The following is a 27,897-nucleotide window of genomic DNA, read 5'->3' as shown; positions in this document are numbered from 1 at the left end:
GGAGCTGAAGAATTCAGAAGTATTTTCCATAGCTTGGACACATAAAATGAGAAGCATAGGAGAAAGCAGAAAGATAATCTTGTAACTGAGAAAAAGCCTTTGTGATTTAAGCATGGGATTGAGGTTCAGGAAATGGTGAGTTCTATCCCACAAATCCATCATGCTTCCCACTAGACTTTGGATGAGACACTGGTTTTTTTTCTTTGCTACAGCTGACTGTTCTGCAAAATATTTCGGGTAATACTGTCTTACATCTTATTAGGGTAGTTCAATGTTAGATTTGTCTAGCATTACTAGTGTTACAGAACATGTGTTATTATTGAGTTGTACTTACACAAGCACTTCCATCATATAGATGTAGCCTGATTTTTCCATATTAAAAGGTGTATGTAATATATAAAGGATGCTTTTGCGACAGATATTTTAACTTACGTATCTGAAATACATATAAATAGACAGAAATCTCCACGAAGTTGTCAGTGAAGTTTCAGCTTTCCTGAATACTTTTTCTCCATTTCCAGGTTGCATGTCTCACTCAGGTAGCAGCTAATTACCTTAATTGCAAAATCGAAGGAAAACGCTGGGGTACTGCACACGGGAGTATTGTTCCATACCAGGTAAGCAGAAAGCATTAGGTTTTCTTGCTCTTGAAGTTCATGATTTTTTGTATTATGAGATTGAGAGCTGACTTACCTTTCCCATGACCTGCTGCAATCTGTAACGTGTCTGTGTCTAGGTAGGACAAGGTTCTGTTGTTCATTGTCATTTCTGCATTTTGCATATTTCTTCAGCAGCAGTAGATTAGTAACAGAATACTGAAATAGATCAAAGGTGTTTGCTGAAATCGGATGACTTTAAAGCTGGTGTGATGACTTGACTGGTTTTCACTTGACAGAGAAAGCTTTTTTTCTTTTCAAAGGGTTACCTGACTTCCATGCAGTTATAAACTGAAATCTTTTGCCTGTGGATTTTGGTATTTTTATTTAGTGAGTCTACAAGAACAATCCAAATGACCATGACCATGGGAGATTCTACAGATTTGTAATTTTCGGTTGATTTTGCTACAAATCACTGCGGCTCAGTGAGACAACAGGTTGGCAAAAGGGATTAACCAGACCTCAGATCTCCTCAGCAGAACTCAGTCTGCTACATCTAATGAAGGGTTGAGGTTCCTTAAAATAACATGACCTTCATCATATAAACAAGCACAGGAAAAAAAAATCACTGGAGGTTTTATTTTACTTCTGGGTAGTCTGGGAAACTCTTCCAGTAATCAGAGAAAATTTTGTTCTTTCCTAGCTGACCGTTTTGTGTTCTTGACAGAAGTCACGCTCCCCTTTGGAGACTTGGGCGTATGTTTGATTTAAAGAATCTGTTCTGTATTTCATAATTTTTGGTACTTCTCATGAAATAGGCGTGTTTGCAACTAGCTAGGCAGAGATTTCTTAATTTCTGGATGGAGCCCTTTGTATCCTGAGAGGGGCGGTTCCCAGCATTTGTCTGGGAGAACTGCACCTAAACACCACTTTACCATCTTTACCATCTGGAAGTGTTTGCTTCTGCCCAGTGGTGAAGATGGTGGCGATTATAATACTACAAGATTTGTTGCTTGTGGCCATAGTAACTCTGAAGCAAAAATCTTCCATCACTGGCTAGTGTCACAGCCGGGCCTCCTCAGGTCTAAAACCAAAACCAGGGTGTTTTTTTAAGAGTTACATCTATTTTTCCAGTACCACTGCATAGTCCACTGTATGGTTATGAATTAGCTAGCACTGACTGCAAATCATCTCAGACTGATGGGGTGATGCTGTGTCTCTTTCTTCAAGGATGAGTTTCATCCTGCGGTATTGTCTCAGCTATGACCGTGCCACGCTCTGGTTGGCACGGTGCGGCAGTATGGCCATGTTCTCTGGAACCAGCTCTGAATGACCCAGTGTAACCAGGCATCCACTACACAAATAGTTACATTCTGCTGTATTTCCATATTGTGACCTTTTGGTGCAGTGCTTTTTGAACTTAACTATGTTGAAAGTATAAAACAGATCTGAAGTGTCTGAAGTTTGTATAAGCAAAACCAAAACCTGACTAAACACAACATTTTGTCTTCAGCACACTGCTGTGTGCTGTGTAAATGAAACTTGTGTTCTTTTATGTGCTTTTGCCTTTTGTTTTTCCACAATCTAAATGAAAGGAAAAGCATCCTGTGTTTCTTTTTTCATAGACAGCTCTCTAGATATACAAAATCTGTGGAGATTGTTTTAGCTCTCTTCTTATTAATTCTAGATTCGTCAATATATAAATAACTTTTCTTTAAATCCTACCTAAACTGTGGTTCCTATGTTTCTGAATGCTGTTTCTGTAGTAGATATTAGAAATATTAACTCAATATTGTAAACAACTGTGATATGAATTTTCTTGTTCGTAAAACAGTAATTAGGGTGGATTTACTATGGGTGGAGTTGTGTGTGTGTGTGTATTTGTGGCTCATCTGTTAACATTCCATCAGCTAGCATGGTTATAATTCTGATTGTAACCATAAGTATATTATGCTTTCTAGAGTTTATTTTTCGCTTGACTAACATAAGCTATACTTACACTGCAAAGCACTTCAGAAACTGGAATTAACCCTCACTGTTGCTATTGTACTGCTTTTATAGTTGCTTCTATAGCTCATTAGTAAAACAGTTTAGAACAGAACACTGATACCTGCTTTTCTTCCCTCATCCTAGTTATTGAATATACTGTCTTTTGCTCACTAAACTAACGTGTGACTATCATAGTGCTAATTTTTACTCATAAATGTGGGCTTGTTTTTTCTTGTTTCAAGATCTTTTGTGCAAGTGAACCCTAATTTGTTCAAATAATGAAAAGGACATTTCAGAAAATCGAATTTCTCTATATTTCAGAACCGGGTATGTGATAGTGAACTGTTGGTGGTTTTTCTTATGTCCTCAACTTCATTTTGTTTTCATTTGCTCTATTTTGAGTTTTCACACAGGTAGTAAATTATAACGTTGAGGTGATACAGAGCCTGCAGTCCTGCCAAAATGTGTCAGACTATGTTAAATCATGGAAGACTGGGTAAACATGAGAGATCCTTTTATAGATATTAAAAAAGAAAAATCTAAATCATTTACATCATCTTTCCGTGGGACAGAAGTCTGATCAGAGTCACTCTAGAGTATTGACCAAAAGGTGATAAAAGATGTGCCAAAAGCATCTGAAATATGTACATAAATAGTACTTTTTCCTTACAGTTGTTACAGTAAGTGTTCCGATGCCCTGTTTAACACATTCATTGTATACTGAATGCTGTTGTAATTTCTGTTTCTTTCAGCTTCAGTTGAATAATTGTGTTCATAATATCTTTGCAAATGGCTCTGTTGTTTTCTATTTGCAAGGCCGAATTTAGCTTTGAGTGTATCTGTAATTTCGCCGAATTCCTTGTTGCTTCTTGACTCTAGATTGAGCTTTCTTACTATTCCTTGTATTTAGACACATGAAAATCAAGCATTAATGGACAGCTAGGTTTTCTCTTTCCTGAAACTACCAAGAAGTAGAGCACCTTTGAAAATCTATATCTGGTCTGAGCAACAAGCTTTTAGCAAAAGAGATGCAAAGTTTGGTGTGCAAGGGCGTTTATACTCTTGTCAGGTTTTTGTCTTTTGCTGATAATGTGCTGACTGTGGTCTGATCGATACAGAATTCTCAGTTCTGTGTGCTCATCACCAGAACCCAAAGAAAAGGATTTGAACTTCTTTGGAGTATACAACATCTTTCAGGGTTCTTGTAAAGCTGTCTGTAAAGGTTTGCCATAGGTTTTCAATGGAAATGAACTTTGCAATGTGCCACAAAGATGAAGAACTCTAGATTCTAATCAACCAAAATCAGGGATAGATTTTTGAGTGCTGAATCCTTCCTGAGAAATTATCTACATTGAGCATATCTGCTTTTTAATCAGAGCAATGTAGATTGAATTGGTTAATCCTGTGATGGAGCATGTAATCAGATGCCAGTTTGCTTGGTTTCAAGTGTTAGAACACAAGCCTTGAGTTCTGGGCTGGATCTTAAGCATAATTAGTGCAATTTTTTTAAACAAGTTTCTATAATGAGACACCTTGTTTAGATACAGCTGCTCCATGATTATCCAGAGGAAATCAGGGGCTTAAAAGCATCCGGTTTACATAATTGTGCTAAGAAGTTGTATTACTGTCTTTCATCGGGGGTGATAAGGTCTTCCCTCATTCTTGTGGTTTCAGCAATGTAGCTGTCTTGCTTGTACCACATGTGAGATGTAGATACTCACTTTTTCGTCTTCCAGTTGCCCCACTCAGAACAGATACTCTCCAGAGAGTCTGTCGTAACCTGCATGTCTACAGAATGTCTCCTGTGGCAGCTCATCACCCTGCCGTCAGACACCCAAGCAACTGGGCAGTACTTTCAAAGGCAAACTTTGAGCAAAAGGCATAGGGCTGCTTTAACTCAAGTGAAAACGATAAAAATCTCTGTCAATTTGGTAGTATTTCTGTTCCAGCTTTGGTCCTAAGTCCTAAGACTTACAGGGTCTTCTCAAGTGTACCTCAGTATATTTTCAGAACATGCAAAGGGCACAATTATTCTGCACAGAAATTGAAACCACAGGATAACTGTTGTCATAACTTATCAGACCCTACATTAATGTGTTTTATATTAGAGCATCACTCAGATTCTTTAAGCACTAACTTTTGGTTGTGCTAGGCATAAAATTTCCTTCATATGAGGAAATTTTCTCTGTCAAAGGCCTTGAAATGTGTTATGAAAGAGGGTAGATTTAGATTAGACATTAGGCAGAAGTTCTTCCCTGTGAGGGTGCTGAGGCACTGGCACAGGGTGCCCAGAGAAGCTGTGGCTGCCCCATCCCTGGCAGTGTTCAAGGCCAGGTTGGACACAGGGGCTTGGAGCAAGCTGCTCTAGTGGAAGGGGTCCCTGCCCATGGCAGGGGGTTGGAACTGGATGAGCTTTAAGGTCCCTTCCAACACAAACCAGTCTGGGATTCTACGATTCTATGAAAACCAAAGTATAAGCTCACAAGGAAGTGAAAGGTATGAGGCAGTTGGAAGATGCATATATCATAGATACAATTTTTTATTGTAAATTTTTAATAGCTTTTAACATTGGCATCTCATGCTATTTGCTTGTGGAATCTCATCCTATCCGAGAGTCTTATAAAGAAAACCTCACTCTTTGTGTCTCATCACGGAGAAATGCAGGAGGTTCTTAGTTACCTGATTCATCTGGCAGAGGTGCTTTTCACACAAAGGCCCAATGTGTACCAACTTTCCTGACTTAGCTCTGGAGAATTGCACAGAACTTTTCATTACTCTTCTTGTTTTTTTGGGTTTTCTGGGTTGTTTTTTCCTACTCCAGAATGGTGATGTGTAGATGTTTTCTTTTCTGTGGTTTTATAAAGGTAGGTCTCCAGTTAATGTGTCTTGGAATCAAAATCAGCAAAGAATAGAACTTGGATTGTTGCCAGAGTTTTGTTTTGTGCATGAAACTCTCCTTCCTAAATAAGTCCAAAATGGATGTTATGGAAGATCGTTCTGCTCTGTAATGGCTCAGTTTAGGAGAAGATGGAACTTTTGCACAGGAAAGAAATAAAATAGAGGTTTTTTTGGGGGAGTTTCAGATTCAAGAAATGCAAGATTCTTACTGTGTGAACCTTATCTGCATAATACTCACCTGGACTATGTGGACTGCCTTTGGGGCCCATTGTCCTACATTGTTCGAAGCAATGAAGTGTCACTACTGAAAGTATTACCCATTTGACATGAAAATTAAATGTAATCACAGATCAACTGAATAGAGACTTTGTGCTCTCTTGCGCTGTATGGTTTTAGTGTCCAAAGAAGTTTGACCATCTTCAAGATACATGTCTTGACTCATATGATGAATAATCAGTCTCCCGAATACTTTAGTGGCCTAGTGTATCTCTTTGAACTACTTACCTATAGGTTTGTTAACTAGCTGCTTCCTTTCTATCTGTATCTTACAAGGCACAGGGAAGAGAGAAGCTGGAAAGGCCTGTGTCATCCTGGACTCTATAAAACAAGAAAACAAAGGTACCATTTGCAGGACTTTTTTTCTTTCTTTTTGGACAACTTTCTCTTTGTAAACTTCCTTACTAGATACTTCAGAAGTGTCTTACTCTGTAGAGTAACTACTGACTACACAAATGTTTTGGTCTGACTGTGATTATGAGGGACCACTCTGTGTGGTAAGAAGTGATACAGAATCTGTTTTCCTTGCCACTTTAATCAATGAAAAGGTATAGTAATCATATGCAGGAATCTGGGTAGAAATCTGCCCACTTATGAGGAATGACTTCTTGTTACTCAAACGTGACAACATGATATTGATACCTTTCTGGTGATTGTCCTTCAGTGAGTTGTCAAACCTCTCTCCTGGGTAGAGCAGCTGTCTGGAAACCAAATCAGTCATGTTGCCTTAGGCAGTTTCGAATACGTGCTCAGTGTATAATGTGAGATGTAGTTATAATTTAATTCATATACCTCCTATCCTTTGACTGAGGCAGCAATTTAAAGAAGCTGACCTTATATGCACATAGAATAGACAGCTTCTTACTTGTACACAGGAACTTTTCAGATGGAAATGAAATGCATTTTTAATTTAAAATCTGATATATTTCTCTCCCCTGAAGGAAATCCCCCTACACGTTTCTACTTTAAGCAGTGCCTACAAGATATTTTTTAATGTGTCTTATACTTTCAGTTTGCAAACCAGATACGGGTAATTACAATTATTGTTAAGAAATTATAGTTGATAGTTGAGGCTGTCTTAGTTTGGCTCTCCTCCCGAGAAATGTCGCAGTCTATTTTGTGGCCATCATAAAACATTCTTGTATATGTGCTTACATATGTTTTTGAACTTATATATGTATTTATACTAATTTAAACTGGGTGTACATTAAGATTATTAGTGTGTCACTTGTCTGTTGTCACATGAGAAGAATACTAATGAAACCAGGGTCAGAACACAAGGTGTACTGATGTTCAGTCCCAGTTAGTGAATGTACTTGTCTTCTCTGTATGCTGTTCATTGCTTCCTCTTCATTTGTCCATTGCTGAGGTGGAGGATCTAGTTTGTATTATTTGCAGCAGCATGGTTTTCTTCCAAACATGTTTCAGCATTACTGAACATTACAGATTTGTATATCCATGTCAAATTGGAATTCTTAGGAAGGGCAGCGTAACAGAGCCCTGATCAGAAGATTGTTCTTCAAACTGTAGCTGGTTGTAAAGTGATAAAAGTAGCATCTGTGGGCTTGTAGAGAAGGCATTGATTGCAGCTGGATCACTGCTTTCCTCTAATCTGCTTATCGGATCCAGGGCAGAAGAATAAACTTTGCTTTTCCTTCTCTGAAAATATCTTTCATGGTCATTGTATAACTATGCAGTGCAGCCACTCAAAAGCTGAAACATGTTTCAACAGTCCAAAAGAGAACTCAGAAATCTGTATGCAGCAGTATCACTCAATGACTCCTAGCATAATCATCCTGCATATAAAAATAGCAATTTGTATTGCCATTTTAACTAGAAATCCTAATAAACCACTACAATCCTTTGTGCAAGGTATTGTATAGCGGGCAAATCAGGTCTTTCAGGTTAGGAATGGGGAATGAAACACAAAGGAATGAATTTAAGCGACTGAAGTGGGCAAGGACTTTGGCAGTGTTCACAATCTGTTAAAGCTGTATTTTCTTAAGAATTTGAGGATCTGGGGATTTATGATGATTATTAGTCACTGTTGGGGCACAGAAGAGATTAAAGCATGTCCACATGATAATGTTAACTTTATGAAGACAGAAAAATGAACAAATAAGTAAAAAAGAACACCTCAAAAAAAATGCTTGCCATTGTTTAGTGGATGTCCAGGTGCTCGCTTTTACTGTATGAAGCTTGTGACAGTTTTGGATGGAGAGTCGGTTGTTATGGAAGGCTATGTCCACTAGATGTCATTCGTGTAATCTAGTTTTTGTTGCAGCATTTCTCTCTAAGGAGCTATGTAGGACAGTAGATACAAATTATCGGCATTATTAGCTGCTTTTGTATCTGCAGTGCTTTTGACTTTATGTATGTGTGGCATGTTACAAAATAATATTCTGATTGTCTCTGTGATGGGTTTGACACACCATTTAGCCTAGAACTTCTGTCTTTACGTGTCTTTTGCCTACAGTTACACGGTTGATGAGTAGATCTGTTGTATAAGAGCAGCCAGGTGAGCTGTATGCAGTCTGTAACTTCTGGAAGGAGAGATGTGAGTCTGAGGTAAGGACGTTATGCCCCAAAGGAAAGGGAAAGTATCCTGTAACTAATATAATTCCACCTAAAATACGTTCCTGTCTAAGCTACTTACACCTCAAAGGGCAGTTCTTTAGAAAAGTGCGTATCTAATTAGGAAAGGCGGCTCAAATTTCATAAACTTACACAAGTGGATTTATATACACAGGTCTTAGCTGTAGCACGGTGCTTACAGTACTTGATTTGTGTCACTTATTAATATCTGAGGAGTTTCAAATAGAATCGCTTCAATCAAGCTGAAATGAACTACTCTGTGTGTAGACAAATCAAAGGAGTGTCTGACCATTCAGTTGGGCGGGTTGGTAGGATCTGTACAGACATTAGCCAAGAGTGCTTGCACCCCCCCCACTTCCCTCCCCATCTTTGTAGTATGACATGTGTTACTAATTGCTAGACAGCTTCTGGGAAGCCGTATCTATACTCTCATTGAAGAGCAACTGCTGCAACATTGGCCTGTGCTCTTTCCCACTTTCAACTTGGAGTAGCTACAGCAAAACTGGAAGCTGGAGATCACAGCTTCCTCCAACCTCCCTCTCCCCTTCCATATGGGATAAAGAATTTCTCTGCCCTGTGTAGTCAGCCAGAGGGCAGGATGGGGAAGTGATAATCCTCTTGGAATGAGCACTTGCATGAAAAATGATAAATGCTACATCGCATGGGGATTAACACTTGCTTATGAACTTGCTTTTAATGGAGTGATGTGTCTCTTTCAGCAACGTGAAGGTTCACTGTACTGTAGACCTGATTGAGAACCTTTACCACTGTTCAGCCAAAAGGGAACCATCTGCCATCAGAAACGTAACAGTGTTCAAAACTGCTTCGCTATTTTGCATGTTGTCTTCAAGAATGTAAAACACTTACTAGCACGTAGCATGTACTTCCCTAGAAAAATGTTTGTTCCTCACATCTCACTGCAACATTCTCCCTTCTCATCACAAGAATTGAATTTCTGCTCACATTTAATGCATCTCTTTGAAGTCTGTGCTTTGTCACCACGAAACTCTGAAACGTGACTATCCAGAGCTAGTTTAATGAATGGAGTTGCTATATAAATCACATCTATTCTGATTGTTTTTGATGCGATAGCTTAAGATATGCTGTGCGGATGTTCTCAGAGTGGGTAAATTGTAAGTGGAGTTTATGAAGCTTGTTTGGATCTCTAGATGTATTTTATATTGAACACTGTTTCTTAAAGGTTTAGTGTAGAACCTGATAACTAATTTGTGGGATGATCATTTCTTTTCACAGTAACTGACATGTCATGCGGATTTGGTCATTGGGTTAATTTCCAAGCACTGATGTATGTAGTATATTTGGCATGGGGTATATGGTTTCCATTTAAAATATTGCATTGCTGCTACAGTAAGCTTAGGTCTACTTAAGAACAACATTAGTCCTCCAGCACATAGGCAGCTTCTGGGAATTTAATTGGAAGGTTAGCATTTTTTGAGAGGGCTTCTGTTCTATTTTCAAAAATGATGCATGCACTTAGGAAGTCTCATTCCTGTTGCCGTACTAAAGCATTGAAGTTTTAAATGCTAAATCTACTTACAAAAAGAAGCTTTAAATTGCCGTGCTTTTCAATGTTGCTCATGCCCTTTGCTACATTCAGATATAATGTTGCATGATGCTAACACAGGTATTTTTTTACGAACACTCTCACTAATAAAACTTGGTGGTGAAAAGACTGAGAAATTGTAATTTAAGGCTTTTTTAATTATTAAACTGCTATTATTACCAAAACTGTTTTGATTTGCTTCCTTTTAAAGATAAGTGGGACTTTTGCTGCAAGTTTGAATTCAATGAGGATGAAGGTGAGAGGAAAGATTTTTTTCAAGGTAGTTTTCTGTTTTGATAAAACCATGCTTCCTGACCATCACTTAAACCCCACAATGTTTACTGACTTGAATTTACCCTTATAATACAAATTAAGCTAGAGAAATTGATCTTATATCCTTACCCCCAAGGGGAGATCTCAGCCAGCTTTATCTAGTCTACATCCTCACTTTCGTTCACTTATATCTAAATAGACTTTTGACACATTTATCCCAAGTTTTGCAATATTTGCTACAGTCTAGTGTAGTTAGATTGCCATGTTTGCTGAGAGGAGGGGAAGAAATAATTCCATTTTCAATAAGGAAGATAGAGCCTGGATTTAGGAAAAGATTTTGCCTAAATAGTGATGCACTATGGCAGTTGATCAACATATTGGCTATAACAGGTTTTTACACATATACACATATGGAGAGAGCTATCTAGAGTGTTATCTTTCCTGGCTTGCGTGAGGCTGGCTCATTCATGTTTTCCCCAAAGTTCTATTTTTTTAAACCTCTTGATTTTTTGTTTTTGTTTCTTTTTGTTTGTTTTGGGTTTTTTTTTAACCAGAGGATAGTTTGCTTTAATTTTTTGACAGCATCACATTGCTGTTTCTCCTTTTCAGGTGTTCAGCTGCCCGGGTAGGAAAGCAGCGCATAGCTCTGGGCCTAAACTTTGCTGATTAGTTACCAGCTACAACTTCAGCTCGATTTACTATTGAAAGTTTCTTGGGGTTCCTTTGTGTTCCGCTTTTTTGCGTTGTTTGACCATGGGTCATTTTCCAGAGTAGTTTCACTGATTATTCCCAATCTAGTGAAACCTGCAGAGGTGAGGTCGCTCAATGCAGGAGTGACCTTTGAAGCCGAGGTAGCAGCAGCCAAGGCACTTGAATTTTGAGTATGTCCATGTGTGGGTTTAATGAGCGCTTCAAACTTTTGCACGTTAGTTTGACATCATTAGTCATAGAATCATCTTTCTTTCCCTGAGTGTTTCTTAGGCAGATGAAGTCTGAGATTCTAAAAAGTTGTCCTGTGAGGATAAGGAAGACCCACCTTGTATTTCATATTTTGTATTTCTTATTTTCTGTATTTTATACTTTAGAAAGCTACCAGGGCAAAGGGTAGAAGTTAAATTATCTTAGTAGAAACACCATACTTTGCTAGATAAAAATAAAAAACAGACCTAAGGTTAACCTTTAATTTGCTGTCCAGCTGATATGCAGTCAGTTAATACTAGTTGTGATTCTGCTTTGGAAAAGTGCATTGTCATGTGGAATGGCCATAATAATAAACAAATAGGAAATTGATGTGACTTCAAGTAGAGAAGATTTAGCTTGAGTCTATGTAACATAGTTAAAACCTAAAATAAAGACAAAGGATATAAAATATTGTAAATACCAATGTTAGTCTGTATGCTAATGTCTCTTCTAAACAGAGACAATTTTTTGACCTTGTCAAATTTATTCTTGGCATATGTGGTTATGATAGTGGCTAGAGAGTTTTGACCATGAATAATAGTTGTAACAATGCAACAAAGCCTTTTGTAGTACACACAAGTTACTAACTTAGCTCACTGGGGCAGAGGGAGTGCATTTTAATTTAGCTTGAGGCTTAGAACAATGGACCTCAAGTCTTATTTTAGTGCTTCCACAAAACCGTGAATCATTCCTGCCTCTTTTGTGTAGAAGCTTACAGTATTTTATTTGAGAGTTTTAAATATAAGAATGAATTTCAGGATTTCATTTGATATTCCTGATGTTGCCCATTTTTACATAAGCCATTTTGCATTCGTCAATTTGTCAAAGGTGGAGCATAAATGAGAAGTAAAAATGACCATCACACTACAGTTGGAATCACAAAAAAATCTGAGATTTGTTAATAAATACAGTGCTTACTGATGTATTAAATCCATGAATGAGGAGGAGGGCATTGGGCAGAACTCTGCGTATTAAGAATCTGATCAGGTAGCTAATTTAAGAGATTGTTATTAGTGATACCTCTTAGCACTCATGCATAATTATGCTATCTTTTCACTATTACCCTTTCAAACTCCTTAGAGATTCTTAAGTAATTTTATTTCCTGCCATTTTACAGTTCTGAGTAATAATGATGAGGAGAAAACAGTTATATAGCTTTTTTTCTCAAGTACCAGGTGCTGAAAGCAACAGAGAATATCCATGGATTTTATAGTGGTTTCCTGTGCATCTCACGTGAGCTTCTTCAAACACTCATCATATTTGTCAGATTTGCAAAGATAATATAAATGGTTTGTGGTCAAGAGATTGGTCTGGAACTCAGAAATGTAGGTCTACCTTTGCTTGTAAAACAGCTATCTTATTTCTGGTTTGGGTGCTTCTTGCCACCTCATTTAATGCTTTTTGGGTGAGTGTATCCAAGCCATTTTTAGTACGAGGTAAAGCAGTTTCTTGAAATCATCAGTTCCAGGTTGCAGCAAGTAACGGAGTGACGGTTACTTCCAGAATCATAGAATCATGGAATAGTCAGGGTTGGAAAGGACTTTAAGATCATCTAGTTCCAACCCCCCTGCCATGAGCAGAACTTCTAGTGCTGTGTTTCTTACTACAGTTCTATCTAGGCTTTGAGATTTGACTCCTGCTGTTGTGATTTGAATTTTGTGTGCCCCTCCTCTGTCTGTAAAAGAGCTGATCTCTTCCTTCTGCTTTTCTCCTGCTTGGTCTCTATTTGCATAATGATTTGTTCATAAGCTGTTCAAAAGGGATTATTCGTGTCTTTCAAGGTGTGACTGCATGGCATCAAACAATGTGATGTAAAAGTGTGTTAGCTAGTTTGAATGCTGGAAGCAAGGAAAATTATAGAAAGAGTCTTGGATGGAGCTGTTACTTCTCCATGTAGGATAATTTTTAACAATATTGCGCTCTACGGATACTTGCCTGTTCTGGGACTCCACAATCCCCCAGGTTTTTCATTTTAGTGCTTCACTATTCATTATCTCTGTGGCATACAAGGCAAGAGGTGTTTAAATTGCAGCTAGGAAGAGCCAAAACTGACATTAAGAAAAGCTTTCTAACAGAGAAGCCAGATTCCTTTCTCTTTTCAGTAGTCTTTTATAACATTATGGACTGGAATGTCTGAGTCTTCTCTAGGCTAAACATTCCCAATTTGCTTTGTCTTTCCCTTGAGATCATGCTTTCCAGAACTCAACTGCTGTTCTCTGTGCTTTCTTTTTGGAAATTTAACATTTTTGTGGTGTCCAGAACCAAATGCAGTACATTACTCCAGCTCCACTTTTATCATCTTGAAGTACAACAGAAAGATTATGTCATAAAGCTTGCGGGTTCTGCTGGTGTTCTGAAATGCCACTTTAATGTTACCCTGCTGTTGCAAAGGAGCCTTTGTTTAATTCATATTCAGTTTGTGAAACATGTACATTCTTGATCTTTCTCTCTTGTATGTGAATTATTCATGTCGTTGAATTACTCATGCGTAATTCTAGAACCTCCCAGTTGATTTTCTGTGTTGAATTTTACCCTCTTGCTTTCAGACTTCATCTCCCAGTTAGTTGCAAACATTTTCAGTTCTATTTAGTCTGTCCAGTACTTGCAGTTCCTTCGAGTTTTGTGGCACCTTCAAGTTTGATGTACATTTTTTCTTCTCTAAATATTTGGATTATTAATGAGAATATTGAAATGATCCGTGAACAGTTGATAGTATTCTTCTGTGTTCAGAATAGTTCATAATTTCTTTGGGTGATATCCAGCCAGTTGGTAACTCTGTTTCTCATACAGCTTTATTTAAGTTGGTACTACTCTTCACTGTAGTCTGCCGAGCAAAGTAAGACATCCAAGTCAATGTATGTGTACTTTGCAATTCAATATTGGCTGCTGCTCATTTTCTGGTTGTTCTGGGGGGCTGTCTGTGTTTCTTACTGGGAAGTAAGTGCTGAAATATAACTTGCTTAATTTAATTTAATATTTTTTTTTTAATTCAGTCGCTGTGTTTGCACATTTCTAAGCTCTAGTATCTCTTTTCTGTCCCCAAGATGCTAGGGTGCAGCCTCCTCAGACTCTTCTGCAAGGATTCTGAAAGAAACCTTAGCAGATCATGACACTGGAAAACACTGAGTTTTCAGAAGCACACTCTCAGCACAGCTGTTTCATCGTCTAATCCAAGTTTCACCTTATATTGCCACGGTGATGTGCTACTCTGCCTTTACGCATGAACTCACTGAGTATATGTTTGTGTAGTGCATAATAGAGTCAGTAGGTATTATTTTAATGCCACTAATAATTAAAACAGTAACAGAGTGCTTACTGTAAACACTAGGCAGATGGGCTGCTCTTGGAGATTGTGGATGCTCATAGGAATCAAGAGGGTCATGAGTTAGTTTCAGATGGCACCGATTACTGTGCAGAGCATCTTCAGGAGACTTAATCGCTCAAATCCAATTTAATCCTTTAAAAGCTGAAGTTAAGTATGTCTTCAAGGACATGTAAGACCTGTTGATTAATTTCTGCTCTCAGGTTTATGAATTTCACCTGGAAATAGGGGTTAAAACAATACCTTGCTGAGAAATGTACCAGTTCCAGGTTTTGTATAAAATGCTACTCAGTGATGTGATGAATGTAAGCAAGAAGGCCCTGGATAGACAGCATGTTGCTGTGAAATAGAACCCTGCAGAAACGAGGTTCTGATATTGAAATATTGACAGATGTACCAGTTATCTCCTTGCCTAGCACTAATGTACCAGTTCTGAAAATCATGAGTGGCATTATACTATAATAGAGATTGATAAAAAAAATGATGTCCATTTACCAGTCTTCTGATTCCTTTTCCCCCTCCTCTTTCTTCCACCCTATATCACGAGTTGCAAAAATTGCTTTGGTGGAAACAGAAGACAGACAACCGATTCCTTCACAAAATCACCCAAGTTGACTTGGCAGCATGCTAGGCTTTGTGTTTTTCTGCCCTCCATTTTAATAAAAACCTCCTCAGTTATTTGGTTTTTGCATCTTTGATTTCAGCTCCTTGGGGGAATCAAGACCCTGTTCTTGATTTAGTGAGACTTTACTGTCCGGATGTAAACGGTATTTTTTTTTTTGGTAATGTATATCAGACTCACCAGACTCATCAGTAATGTATCAACTCATCAGGACTTGGAAGGGAAAGCGGCTTCTCCCTGAAGCTCCAAAAATCCTGAAAGAGAAAAACACTGATTGTTTTTGGTTTAGAGCATCTCGTAGCTCTTAAGCCAACCTCACCATTTTTGAGAGAGCTGAGTGATTTTGAGTATGTGGCTTGGCATCATGTAATCGTTCACGGTACCGTCTGCTGTAATTCTAGCAAGAGACGCTCCACTTGACATCCCTACCCCAAAACATTCCTTATAACCCAACTTCCAAGCTCTGCACTCATGCCTTCTGGTGGATAAAGCAGGCTTTTAACATGTCCAAGAGGCCATTAGAGACAAACCTCATATCCGCTATATTTAAAATGCTATTCAAATCTGTTGTTGTTCTGATGTTGCTCTCCAAGAACATCTTAAAACATATATGTAAAAGAGTTGTAATGAGAATTAGAAATACCGCAGACTGAATGTCTCCGGAACCATTATGGAAGTGGCTGCAGTGGAACTGGCAACAGTTGGTGGGTGAGTAATGATATGATGGCAGTTTCAGCTCAGGCAGGGAAGATGCTGTGTTTGCCACATGTGAATTAATATAGTGATGCTTTTTACTGTTGAGGGATTCACACAAGGTTTTTTTTTAAGAATATTTGAAGTAGAAAAGACGAGGAGAATAGATGAACCCATCTTGCAGACAGCTGCTTTTTTGAGCTGATGAGCTAAAAATCTGCTATAGCTGGGAAGCATCAAATCTGAAATTATAGCACTGCCAATGCGTGTGATAGGACATTTAAAATATCAGGTATGAGCTATGCCTGTCAGACAAGTAACCAGAAAAAGAATAAGAGGCAAGAATATCTGCCTGCCATTTGGACTAGGCTTTCCTGCTCCACATCTGTTTATATTGTCACAGGGGTTTTTTTTTTCAATGTAATTCTGTGTGCATACTTTATGAACATCAACCACCCATAGAAAATAAAATTGAGAACATTTATTAAGGAAAAAGGGATGCAGAAAGTGATAATTAGAGTGCTAGAAGTAAGAATTTATTTTTTATCATTCTCTGCTTTTTCTAATATGTATACTAAAAGCTAAGAATAAACTCAGAGGCAAACTATACATTTTTTGTTCAATTCTGTGACCTCCGTGAGACCAATATTTGATATTCAGTTACAGATGATGTCTTGCTGCAAATTAAAAACTAGTGGATTCATTACAAAAGCCTCTTCAGTATGTAGAAAATATACTTTAGAAGAAATCACATCATTGTTTGTGTAACTGTGCTTTTATCAATTGTCATCATATTGCATTGAGCTGTATTACATTACATCACATGTAGGTAGTAAGGGTAGTAGTAGTATTTCAGATTAATTTTTAGTAAAATTGTAAATTTTAGTAAATTTAGTAAATTAAGTAAAATTTAGTAAAATTAAGAATACCAAGTTCCTAAAATGAGAAGGACTGCAGCATCATACTCAATTCTCTTGGAAATGAAGCTTGTGGAGAAGCAACCGTAAACATTTGCTTTAGCTAGGATGTAGCTCACGCACATTGAGGCTGCAGTGATCAGAAAAGGAAATGGCGATGCTGCGTGGCTATAATCTATTGTTTGACATCCAGTGCCTGCTCCTGTGTAATTTACTTGCCTCTTTTAGTCACCTGACTGAAGACATTAAGTGGGCCACAGGGTAAGCCAGGAAATTCAGCTCTCTGCTTTCCAAGTGCAAAGCTCTGTTGTTTCCCCTTTCCCCTTCCCCCTCCTTCTCCCTTCACAGCTGGTCAGCACATGCACTGTAATTGCTTAGGCCAGGTAGGGCAGATATAGAAAGATACATATGGAGCGCATGCGAATCTGCGCTACGTTTCTGGAATGCGGCAACAGGGTGAAGTTAATGTAAAGCAAAATTTCTTTTTATGTTTAAAGTTTCTAAAACTAATAAAAAAAAGAGACAACAAATTCACTTTATAGCCTTTCCTTTTCTCTACTACTACTAACTGAGAGGGTTTGGGATTTTGCCAAAATATTACACATTGCTCAAGAAGATTACAAAGAAATCCCAGACATGCACTAGAGAGCTATTAAATTTAACATTTCTAAAAGATATTTTCAACAGCTCAGTACTTGTTAGAGCATTGTTTTCCCCAACTTTCAAAAGTTGCCACAACTCAGTCACAGATAAGAACTTCCAGCTTTTTAATTGATATATAAATTGAGTTTAAAACCAAATCCACTACATTTCCTGTGGTAAAGGAAACAGAGACTCTTCAGTTTGGTTTGTCCCTAATTTGAAAATCATGTTCTCAGGAAATCCTGCATAATTATTTTACGTAAACAGGAAAAGTAATTATTTGCTTGGGGCTCTGTTTGTGTGGATGTGGGGGCACACAGAAATAGTGTAGATTCTAGAACTCAATGTGTTAACAAAAATAGTTTAGAATAAAGCAAAACATGTTCCAAATAGGTAATTTTTCTGCCCGGTCGTGGATGGGCTTATACGAGGGGTTTTCAAGTGTTGGATTTTTTTCCCTTACACATTCTTACTGTTTCTCTGAATTCTGTTAATGGGAGCAGGAAAGAGTAAAAAGATGACAAATTTGTAGCAAGGGTATCTTTGTTCCTCTTCAGGTGCTCTTGCCTTGTCTGCAAAGTTGCTCTTCGTCATCTGGAAATGAATGAATTGTAAAAAGCTATTGTAAAAATGCTGCAGGATTTCAACCCTCACATCCTTCTCTTTTCTCACCCCCTCCAAGGCCCTAAATTTACTTTTAGCTGTTTGCAATAGTTCAGTTAAAGGTTGAACTTCCCCTCCTGCTCCTTGTGAGCTTTTCTGATTTCACTTACTGTTTGAACAAGATATATTGGTCTTTGTTTTCTCTGGAGCTAGCATGAACTCTACGCTTCGCACTGTTGATTTTGTTTTCACTTGGAAGATAGCGATACACAACTCGAGTATAAATTGTACACTAAGTAGGCTGGGATTTTTTTGTGTGGGTGGAAACAATCTGCAGGAGCTGAACCCTGTTTAGTTATAAAACTTTTGAAATAAAAAGCCCAGAGATTTTTGAGGAACTATTTGCGGGTTGTTATTTTATTTCATTATTTTTTTAAACCAGGATGTGATTCAGACTATTATTGAACAAGAGGACTCGACAACCTCACCAAATGTGGAGAAGAATTAAGTACGGGAGCAGGTGCATGCTTTATTTGGATTTGTTTGTGGCATTTTCTTCAAAGTTTAAAGTTCAGTGTACCACTCTAACAAACTGTGGTCGTGAACGGTCATAGCTTCAGGGGAAAATTGGAAGCAGTGATTGTCTTAGCAGAAATTTTAACACTAAAGTTGCTCAGAGGACATAGTTTAAAGTGGAAAATCAGGTTAGCTTCCTCTTCTGTTTTCTCAAGGGAAATCTGTGAGTTAATATAGTAACAGTGAAATGATAGGTATTTCTTTGTACGTTTTTAATCTAGTGGAACAGATTTAATCTGTAATCATTCTAAAAGGTATTTTAAGAATGTTAACCCAAAATGGTAATTATTAAGTAAGCGTACGTTGCAGTGAGATATACTTTGTGTGTTACATAGCTACACGTAGGAGGACTTGGAGTGGAAGGGTATTCTTGGGAGCACGGAATAAGGTTTGAAATGTACACTTGGTGAAGTCATGCTTGTGTTAGATTAATAACATATTTACCTCTGCTAGATAGGGGTAAGCAGGTTAAGCTGCTACAGAGCAGTTCCCCCAACCCCCCTTTTTTCCCTATTGTATTCTTTTTATAAGCACATATTCCTGAAAACTCTCATTGTATGTTCCCATTCCTCCCATGTGATTCAGAAGTGGGGCTTGTCTGATTGTGAATTCTTGAGACACCGATTTGAAGGAAGTAGTAGTCATTGCTTTTCATCTGTAAGGTCATGTTAGCATTTTTTCCTTTTCCAACAATTTTTTCAATGCTCTATACTGTGATTATTTTTGTTATAAATTGTGCTGTGTTTTTAATAGTATGCTTATAAAGGTCTTAATAGATCTAAGGAACATAATTTACAAGGATTTCATTTTGTTTATAGAGATAGTTATTTTTTATATTCCTTCCCTTTTCCTTTTATTTCTTGCCCTATTTTTTAGAAACCATTGAAGAATAACAACTTGTAGCAGATATTGCCAAGTAGTTTCTTCCAAATCTGGGGAAGCTGGTAGTTTCTGAGAAGCAACAGTTCAATTCCTCTCTCAAAATTTGATGTAAATCTTCCTGTAGTCTTCACAGGATGCTGCAGTAAGCCCAGGACCCTAGTTCTTGAAAGCACTGCAGAGCTTTCTATCTTGGAAAACTCTACTGAAGTGAAACCTCTTTTTGTATTCATTCCATCCATCATCATGCTCTTTCAATTTGTGTCGTTGCCCAATAAATTCAGTATCAGCTACTTGAAGTAGCAAGTCTCCTATGTCTTTTCCAAGTTTTACACTTCATACGTCAGCAAAGATTTTCTATAAACAGATGGAAGAGAAACCAAACCCTCACATTTATTTTACACTTAAAATATAGTTTTCTTCATTGTATCAACTTTGATGAACTTTTTGCCTGGGACTACAGGTGGAAAAACAAACTTGAAAGAAGAGAGTTTAAATGAAATTCATTTCTGCAGTGATAAAAGCATTATGGTATCACATTTTCACTGGCAAAACTCGGGTCTTGTACTTGCAGCAAAATTGGCAGAAAAAACTGCAGGCAATTACAGGCTTCAATTCATCAAGGTACTTAAGCATATGTCTAACTTTAATTGAGTGAGTAGTCATTTCACTTCAGGGGATTATTCACGTTCTTAAAATTAGACATATGCTTAAGTAACTTGGTGAATCAAGGCAATAGTGACTCTCTTAATAGGATGGTGGAGACGGAACAAACAAGTGTAACCTGTACTGGAGATGTTCTTTGATTGCTCTGGCTTTTAAAGGATAGTTTTTGGTGGATGTATTTCCTTAATAAAATACCAAGGCTTAAGTAACTGTATAGCTTTGTGTTCATTTTCTATGGACGGCACTTATTCTGTGTACAAAGAGCAAATGATCTCAAAAAAAGTGCATTGAACCTGTGGAGGTCTGTTATGACTGCTCTCATGTAGGTTAAATGTATTTAATAAACCGCTGGTTTATTTTACAGGACAGCAGCCCAGGGGCAGGCGTACTGTACGTTTCCTGCCAACTGTTGTTTGTTAAATTAGCTAATTTGATTTACAGGCATGGTACATACCACTACCAGTTTGCATCAAGAGACATACAGATTTTTTCATCTGGAGGGTTTTCTTAGCTGTGTATGCTTGTAAGAGATTTTGTGTTTTACAGATGCATTGCGTTAGAGAGCTCTGCCTCTAACTCTTGTTCAAACATTTTGTGTGGAGGCTTAATAATCAGTGAGATATAGATTGGTTTTGGAGGTGCAGTGTGATAGTATTCTGAAAAGTAAAGTGTTAATCAGAAAGAAATACAGGAACATGCAGTGGTGAGTAGTTAAGAATTGCCAGCTCCGATTACTTGTGGTTTAAAAAGTGGAACATCGTTTTAGGCAAGGGTTTGCAGTAGGAACAGTTATGTAGCTTGAAAACCGAGGCTTTCATCCTGATGTGCAAGAAGGATGGGGTTTTGCTCACTGAAGTTAGTTTATAGCAAAATGAAAGAACCAATGAAGAATAAAACTAAGTTAAACTGCTGTCATAATCACTGATGCTGTACTGCTTAAGGTGTGCAATCACCTTATGTCCTACAAAGAGAAGTATGTCTAGTCAAAATAGAGGTGTTTGAACAGATTAGCCCTTTTCCCATTCAAATTTGACTTATTCTTCCATTTCTTCTTTCAGTACATTCTGACTTTTTCTCAGTAAAATTACCATCAAGTATCTGGTGTGACTCCAGTGTATCAGAAGTATTCATCTAAGATATTTGTTTTAGTACTTAGGAACTGCATTGCAGGTTAGTGCTAGGAAACTTACTTTTACTTATGGGATTCTAGCATCTTACATAAGTTCTAAAGTGGGAAATTGTATTGTTGTGATATGCCAGGTTTCTGTGGCATCCTGCAAAAATCTCAGCATTTATACAAACTCAGGAAAACAGAGGACTTATGATTCTGTCCACTGCTGTTGAGAACTTGTCATAGTAGCATCAATTAAAGCTATATAGAACAGGCTTAGGAAACAATAATGAAGATTGGCTATGTGAAAGGGATTTTCTGTTATGGTAGAAAACACAAGTAAAAGGCTAGAAATATCTGCAAGTGGAAGTGAGTACATCATTTGTCACCTGACCTCTGATGAGGTCATCAAACTGAAGAATTTGGCACTTCAATTTCTGTTTATTGGATAATGGGAACATATAGCTAGGGTTTTTCCTGTTAATGAAGGAAATGTGACCCAGGTGTACAGGAAGGAGCAAATGAATAGTAAAGGGATGAGGTTCACATATCTGATCGAGATAAAGTATGTTCGATAACTCTTATTACATTAGTTCTTTTCACTTATGACATCTTACTGCCTTTTTCACTGCCAAAAAATAAGTGGACAGAATGCTGTGGAGATGCATAATGGACATAAAATTAAGCAGCTGTATTTTTTGTGAGAAATAAAACCAAACAAAAGAAGGAACCAATTTTATTGGTTACAACAGACTTAAAATATTTATGGTTTTTTTTAGGTATGACCAAAATATTTTCTCAGGAGCCTCTGCATAACTAGGACAAATTGAAGTAACTGCTTAGTTGGAAAATATCTTATTATCCCATTCACATACTAGGACATGATTAAGAGGTGGTTAGTTAGAGCATGATATGTAGCCTATTAGAATCTTGAAGCAGACATGTGATTATAAAATACATTTAAAGCTGCTGATTGCATGTATGGATGAGACTTTAAAACTGGGAAATTCTTTCTTATCCTTGCTCTGTCTTATCTAATACTCCTGTTTGTTCCATTTCAGATGAAGTGTTGCTATCTCTCTCCATTTGAAGTTTTCTCAAGACAAATTTAGTAGAGTGATACTTGTATATTGTATGCTGTTATACCACTCAGTTAAGATTTTGAGGGGTACTTTGCAAGACTGACAATACCTTGTTAAAGGAACAAACTGTGAATTGAGGCTTGCAAGTTGTCCTCTGAAGGATACTGGTAAATCCATATTGTTGCCTGTTTATAGTGATGTATAAACCAGAATTCCAAGTAGAGAAAAATCTGCTGGAAAGTTCCTTTGCCTTGTAAGGTCCTTGAGGAACAGCGCTGAGTCGGGCTCATTTCTCATCCAGTTGCAGTAATGTTGATGGAATATTCATAAATCCAGAGCTGATTTGGGACAAGTCTTAATTTGAACAAAATACTGAAATACAAGTAAAATTATAAAAGATGTAAGTGATAAACAGTTCTCACTCACTGGGAAAAGACTGAAAGGGAGATAAACTTCTCTTCTGGAAGATGTGAGCAAATAAATCTCTTTCTGTGGTTTTGAGTGTGTTTTATAACACACTGTTGGTTTTGGGATATATGGAGAAGGGAGGAAAGAAAAAATAGGTCAAAATAGGCAAAAAGAAAGAAAAAATAGGCAACTCTGAGTAACAATAGTACCACTTTTAATAGTATAAGAACAAACCCTCAGTACACAGGATAAGAATTTCTTCAATACATGAAGAGTCCCTTGAATCATTTATGGGGTTACTATGGGACTTTTGTTTTTTAACTTTCAATTGTTCTTGCAAGTGGACCAAGAAGTGGTTCTGAATTACAATGCATATGCCAATGGGAAGAAAGCCGAGATTCTTCTGGGGCTATGAAAGTGCCACAAATACTCAAACTTTTCTTTTAATGCTGGGAATCAAAAAATAGTGTATTAGATAGATCCCTTTTGGCAGCAGGTGCTTCCTCAAGTTTTACGAACTGTATTTGTAAAAGTAAAAAGCGTAGTTGGAGTTAAGCAATATTGATCGATTCCCAACCAGGAGAGATTTCTGAAGGAGAAGATTGCTTCTGTGTGATGTAGAGTACATACTGATTTTTTAACTGGCAGAATGTGGTGACTCACTGGCTAATGCTTTAAAGCATTTCAGCACGTGCCAGCTGGAACATTCCTAAACCTGGGCTGCTTAGTCAGAGCTCTGTGTCAAGTACAGAATAATTACTTTTCTAACTTCAGGTGGGATTCTTGTGTTGCATAATATGTAAGAATAGTAGAAAATTCTCTGTCTAGGTGGAGCTAGGGCTCCAAGTCGTGAAGAGTTCATTTGATCTTCAGAGTAAGAGAACATAATGGTTTTGGACACTGTGAGTTTCTGTGATGTACTTGTTGATTGACCACATACAGGATGGAAGAGGGGTACATGGAAGTGATGTGAGGGCACTGAAACTGGAGCAGTAAATGGAGGAGACTGCTGAGGTGAAGAAAAATGCATAGCTGGAGAAAAAACATAAATATTGGGAAAATGTATCTATACACTCTGAACCATGTTCAACATCTTTATAGAAGAGTAGCAAGTATATACGTTCAACAGCATTAGTTTCCTTATCTACATAAGATGCGTGGACTGTATTTGTCTCTGACTTGTATAGGCTGGTTTCATTTCACTTAGAGTGCTTGAGGGGTAAATTAACACAAAATATCACATTAAATTTAGTTACATTCATTCATTTACAAATCAGAGTAGGGAAATTCAAAGCTGGTTTTGAGTAATAAGAACATTTTTCTAAGAAGTAAAACCATACAGCTTTTGTTTGACAATTTTATAACTTGAAAAGACTCTGATTTAAACCAAATTAAACTGGAAGAATGCTTGTGGACTAAAACTTCTGAATGTGGGGTTTCAGCCAGGAGTATATTTTTTAATGGCTGAATTACAGGCTTCTGAAAAATGAGTTTTGAAGTAAGGTTATTGAAGTCCTTCAGGGCAGAGGTAGTGTAGTTTTTTGTAAGACATAAAATCATAGAATCTTAGAACAGTTTGGGTTGGAAGGGACCTTCAAAGGTCATGTAGTCTGTGTGTATGGCTAATAAAGAGAGAGTCTTGTGTGGAAATTATCAAAAGTTATTTGAAAAACATAGAATTCCCATTTTTTCATTAATGATTTATAGCATTTTGTAATTTAAAATCCAGTTTCAAGTCCAATTTCTTTGTCTAGTAACAGTGCTAACAAAAGGGCTTTGGTCTGGATGGTTTCAATACTGCCTGGTCCTTATCAGACTGACTTGGTCCAAAGTAATGCAAACTTTCCTGAAAGGCCTTTACCTACTTCCTGGATGTTTGGTTGATGTTGCCCTGGAGTGTGCATATGTCAGTTATGTCAGTGTTCGTATTCTTAATGCTTACACTTGTTGTAGTGTACTGCCTGAGTATTGAGAAGTCTTAACACGTGGGTAAGATTATATGTGTATATGTTTGCTTGGTTTATGAAAAGTTGAGTGTAGCACTGACAGAGACGTGCTTTTCTTCTGCTGGATTAGTTCATGCACTTGTATGAGCATCTTTAGAAGTGTTATTCTTAGAGTACGTTCTTAAGAGCTACAAATAGGTGTTTTGAATGCCTTTATTTCCTATTTGGCAATGCGATCCTGAAAATGAGTTACTAAAAAATAGTTTTATTAAAGTTTATAGACAGAGAAAAATGACTTCTGACCTCTTTTCCTAGGTCACTCGACATCTAAAGGATGTAAGGACTATGTGTGTGTATTACATGTACTCAGTGCACAGATGGCATCAAGATATAAAGGAAGATGTTCCTGCAATCAAATAGTGTTTGAAAGTGGTAGCATTTCAACCCTGATATAGAAGAACTTCCTTATTCAGATGAGTTTAAGGACGTGCTTAATTTGATTCACATAAATTCTTACTGAGACAATGAGACTTAGAATATAGTATTTTCAGTTGGAAGGGACCTCCATTGGTTTAAACTTTCCACAAAACAGAAGTAGATCTAAGAATATATTGAAGTGCTTTTTTAACCACAGGTAACAGGGTAGGATTCATACTTACTATCTTGTTAAGTCAGATAAAATGCATCAAAATTTAGTAAAGATCTAAAGAAGCATTTTTGAAGGGATTCTTAAAAGCAAAGCAGGCACAATTTGTTCCAAATGTAATGTGAATACTTAAAATATAAACCAGTTCCACAGTGACTAAGTAGATTAACCAAAAACTTGCAAAACCTAGAAACTGTTTGTTCTCATGGTTTTATCTGAAAATGTTCCAATGTCAATAAACAGCAACCTGAAAGAAATCACAGAACGGTTGAGGTTCGAAGGGGCCATTGCAGGTCATCTAGTCCAACCTCTCTGTTCAAGCAGGGTCACCTACAGCACATTGCTTAGGATTGTGTACAAACTGCTCTTGAATAGCTCCAGGGAAGGAGACTCCACAGCCTCCCTGGGCAACTTACTCAAGTGCTTAGTCAGCCATTCCTCCAGCTATTGATGAATAAGTTAAACAGTACTGGACCCAGTATTGACCCTTGGGGGACACCATTAGTTACATGTGTCCAACTAGCGTTGTCTGTGCTACTGCTCAGAGCCTTCTGAGACCTGCTGTTCAGCCAGTTCTCAATCCCTTCACCATCCACTTGTCCAGCCTGTGCTTCCTGAGCTTACCTAAGAGGATGTTATGGGAGAATGTGTCAAAAGCTTCACTGAAATCCAGGTAAACAACATCCACTGCTCTCCTCTCATCTTTCCAGCCAGTTGTCCTGTCATAAAAGGCAATGAGATTCGTTAAGCATGATTTCCCTTTGGCGAATCCATGCTGACTGCTCCTGATCACCTTCTTGTCTTCCATGTGCTTGGAGATGGCCTCTATGATGAACCTTTCCAGGGACTGATGTGAGGCTGGCTGGCCTGTAGTTCCCAGGATCCTCCCCCTTGCCTGTTTTGAAGACTAAGGTGACACGTTCTTTCTTCCAGTCCACAGGCACCTCTCCCGATTGCCATAACCACAATATAAATACCTTGATAAAGTTAAGTAGTGTCAACAATGAACTAACTGTTGTTTCTAAGGCTAAAGAGACTACTTTCAGCCTATAGAATCATGATACTCATGATTTTCAAATTTTAAGACAAGTTAGTCGAATCGTTGGTATTTCTGTAGCACTAGGTAATGTTTATGTAGTGGCAGCTAGGCTGCAGTCAGTACTTGTGCTGAAAGCTAGCTCAAGTTCTCTCTATTTGATCTCCAGTTTGTTCTGTAATTACAGTATCTTTCTTTCTCCCAGTTACAGTTCTTTAGTTACAGGAAGAAGGAGAAAATAAATTTAGACCTAAATGAGTGGAAATTCACTTTTCTGCTGTGGTAACCGTAACATACCTGCTCGTTCCCAAGAAATACTTGTGGCAAGCTGCTCTCATTTTACTGCTGTATCTTTCTTCTTAGCTGATGTATATTAATCTGTTCTAGGAAGTTGATCTGATCTTATGATATGTTGCTGAGATTTGCATTTCAAAGACAGCATAGTTTATGTTGGAGTTGTTGAAGTGGTTAGACTTACAAAGTGGTGTTTGGAGTGTTCTCTGGAAGAATGACTCAGCTTCATACACAACCTGGTCAACATCTCTTTCTTCCACTGTGTCTTTTGCTTAAGTGTATGAAACATGTGCCATCTCATTTAGATGTGGAATCTGGGGTTTGACAGGTTGGCGAGCACCCAAAATTGCAACCTTAGTAATGACTGAAAAAGGTTATTGTGAATTTTGCTTAAATCTGTCATTTTCCTGTTGAAAATGTTGAAAAGTTGAAAAATTATTAGGGCAAATAAGTTTATTTTAGATTACTTTTTCAATTTTTCATGCAGATGGGTTAGTAGCTGAACAATGTTTCTGGAGCTGAATGCAGATGTATTTATGTAGTTTGTTCTGTGCTGTAGAGACATAAGTGGTCATCAGTACACTGTATTTATTGTTATTACGTAATACTTGATTAGAATCTGCCATTGTTGTACATCTCGTACTCAATTTTTTATGGAGTGGGGTGCAAAGTATCTTTTATGTCTAAAAATGGGGAAGGTAGCATGTTGCTTTCTGTGGCCTTGGTAGGATTATGGCTGATAGTAGCTGCACTATACATCCAGCCTTTGTAGCACACATTCTGTCCAGTGTCAGTAACTGATGACCTCTGTCCCATCCCAGGTATCTGCATTTCGCAGAACTGGTCTATAGGCAGCAGAATCCATATCACCCATGTGTGTGAACACTGGAAGATGTTTTTGTCATATTGCAATATTTCAAGTATGCTGGCAGGATACTTAGCCTACAGAGCTTCCTTCAGATCAACAAATTCAACTCATTTGTTTAGCCTCTTTTGGTAACATCTGTGTTTGGAAACTGGAATCCTTCTTACAAGTCGTTTTTAGAGAGTTCTCTGAAAGAGTGACTTGGCTACATTCACATCCTGGTCAGCATCACTTTTCCCTGCTATGACATTCGCCTGAGTGTATGAAAAATATCCCGTTTCATTTGATTGCATAACGTGAGTCCAAATTTAGTACTGATTTCAACTTTCTGTGCATAGCCCTTTTTGGCTCACTTTTCTTCCTGGAAAGCTAAAGCCTGGCCAGGTATACCTGTCTTTTGCAGCAGCTCTTAGTCTAGTGGTAAATGTATCAATGCCA

At 37.7% G+C, this 27,897-nt stretch overlaps 1 protein-coding gene across 1 annotated transcript in view; it reads left to right on the top strand.

Annotated features, from left to right (window-relative positions):
• The window catches only part of SUGCT (succinyl-CoA:glutarate-CoA transferase), a gene marked incomplete at both ends in the record, with an annotated part of 312,897 nt that overhangs the window by 60,316 nt on the left and 224,684 nt on the right, over window positions 1–27,897 (top strand). Inside the window, one exon of the mRNA XM_080610616.1 lies at window positions 522–617. Within this exon, the coding sequence (XP_080466742.1) occupies window positions 522–617 (96 nt within the window). The remainder of the gene's footprint in view (window positions 1–521; window positions 618–27,897) is intronic.

This window comes from Psittacula echo (assembly GCF_963264785.1).
Source record: "Psittacula echo genome assembly, chromosome: 2".
Lineage (NCBI taxonomy): Eukaryota > Metazoa > Chordata > Aves > Psittaciformes > Psittacidae > Psittacula > Psittacula echo.
The sequence above is the reverse complement of the archived record's forward strand: the minus strand, read 5'-3'. Positions and strand labels throughout refer to the sequence as shown.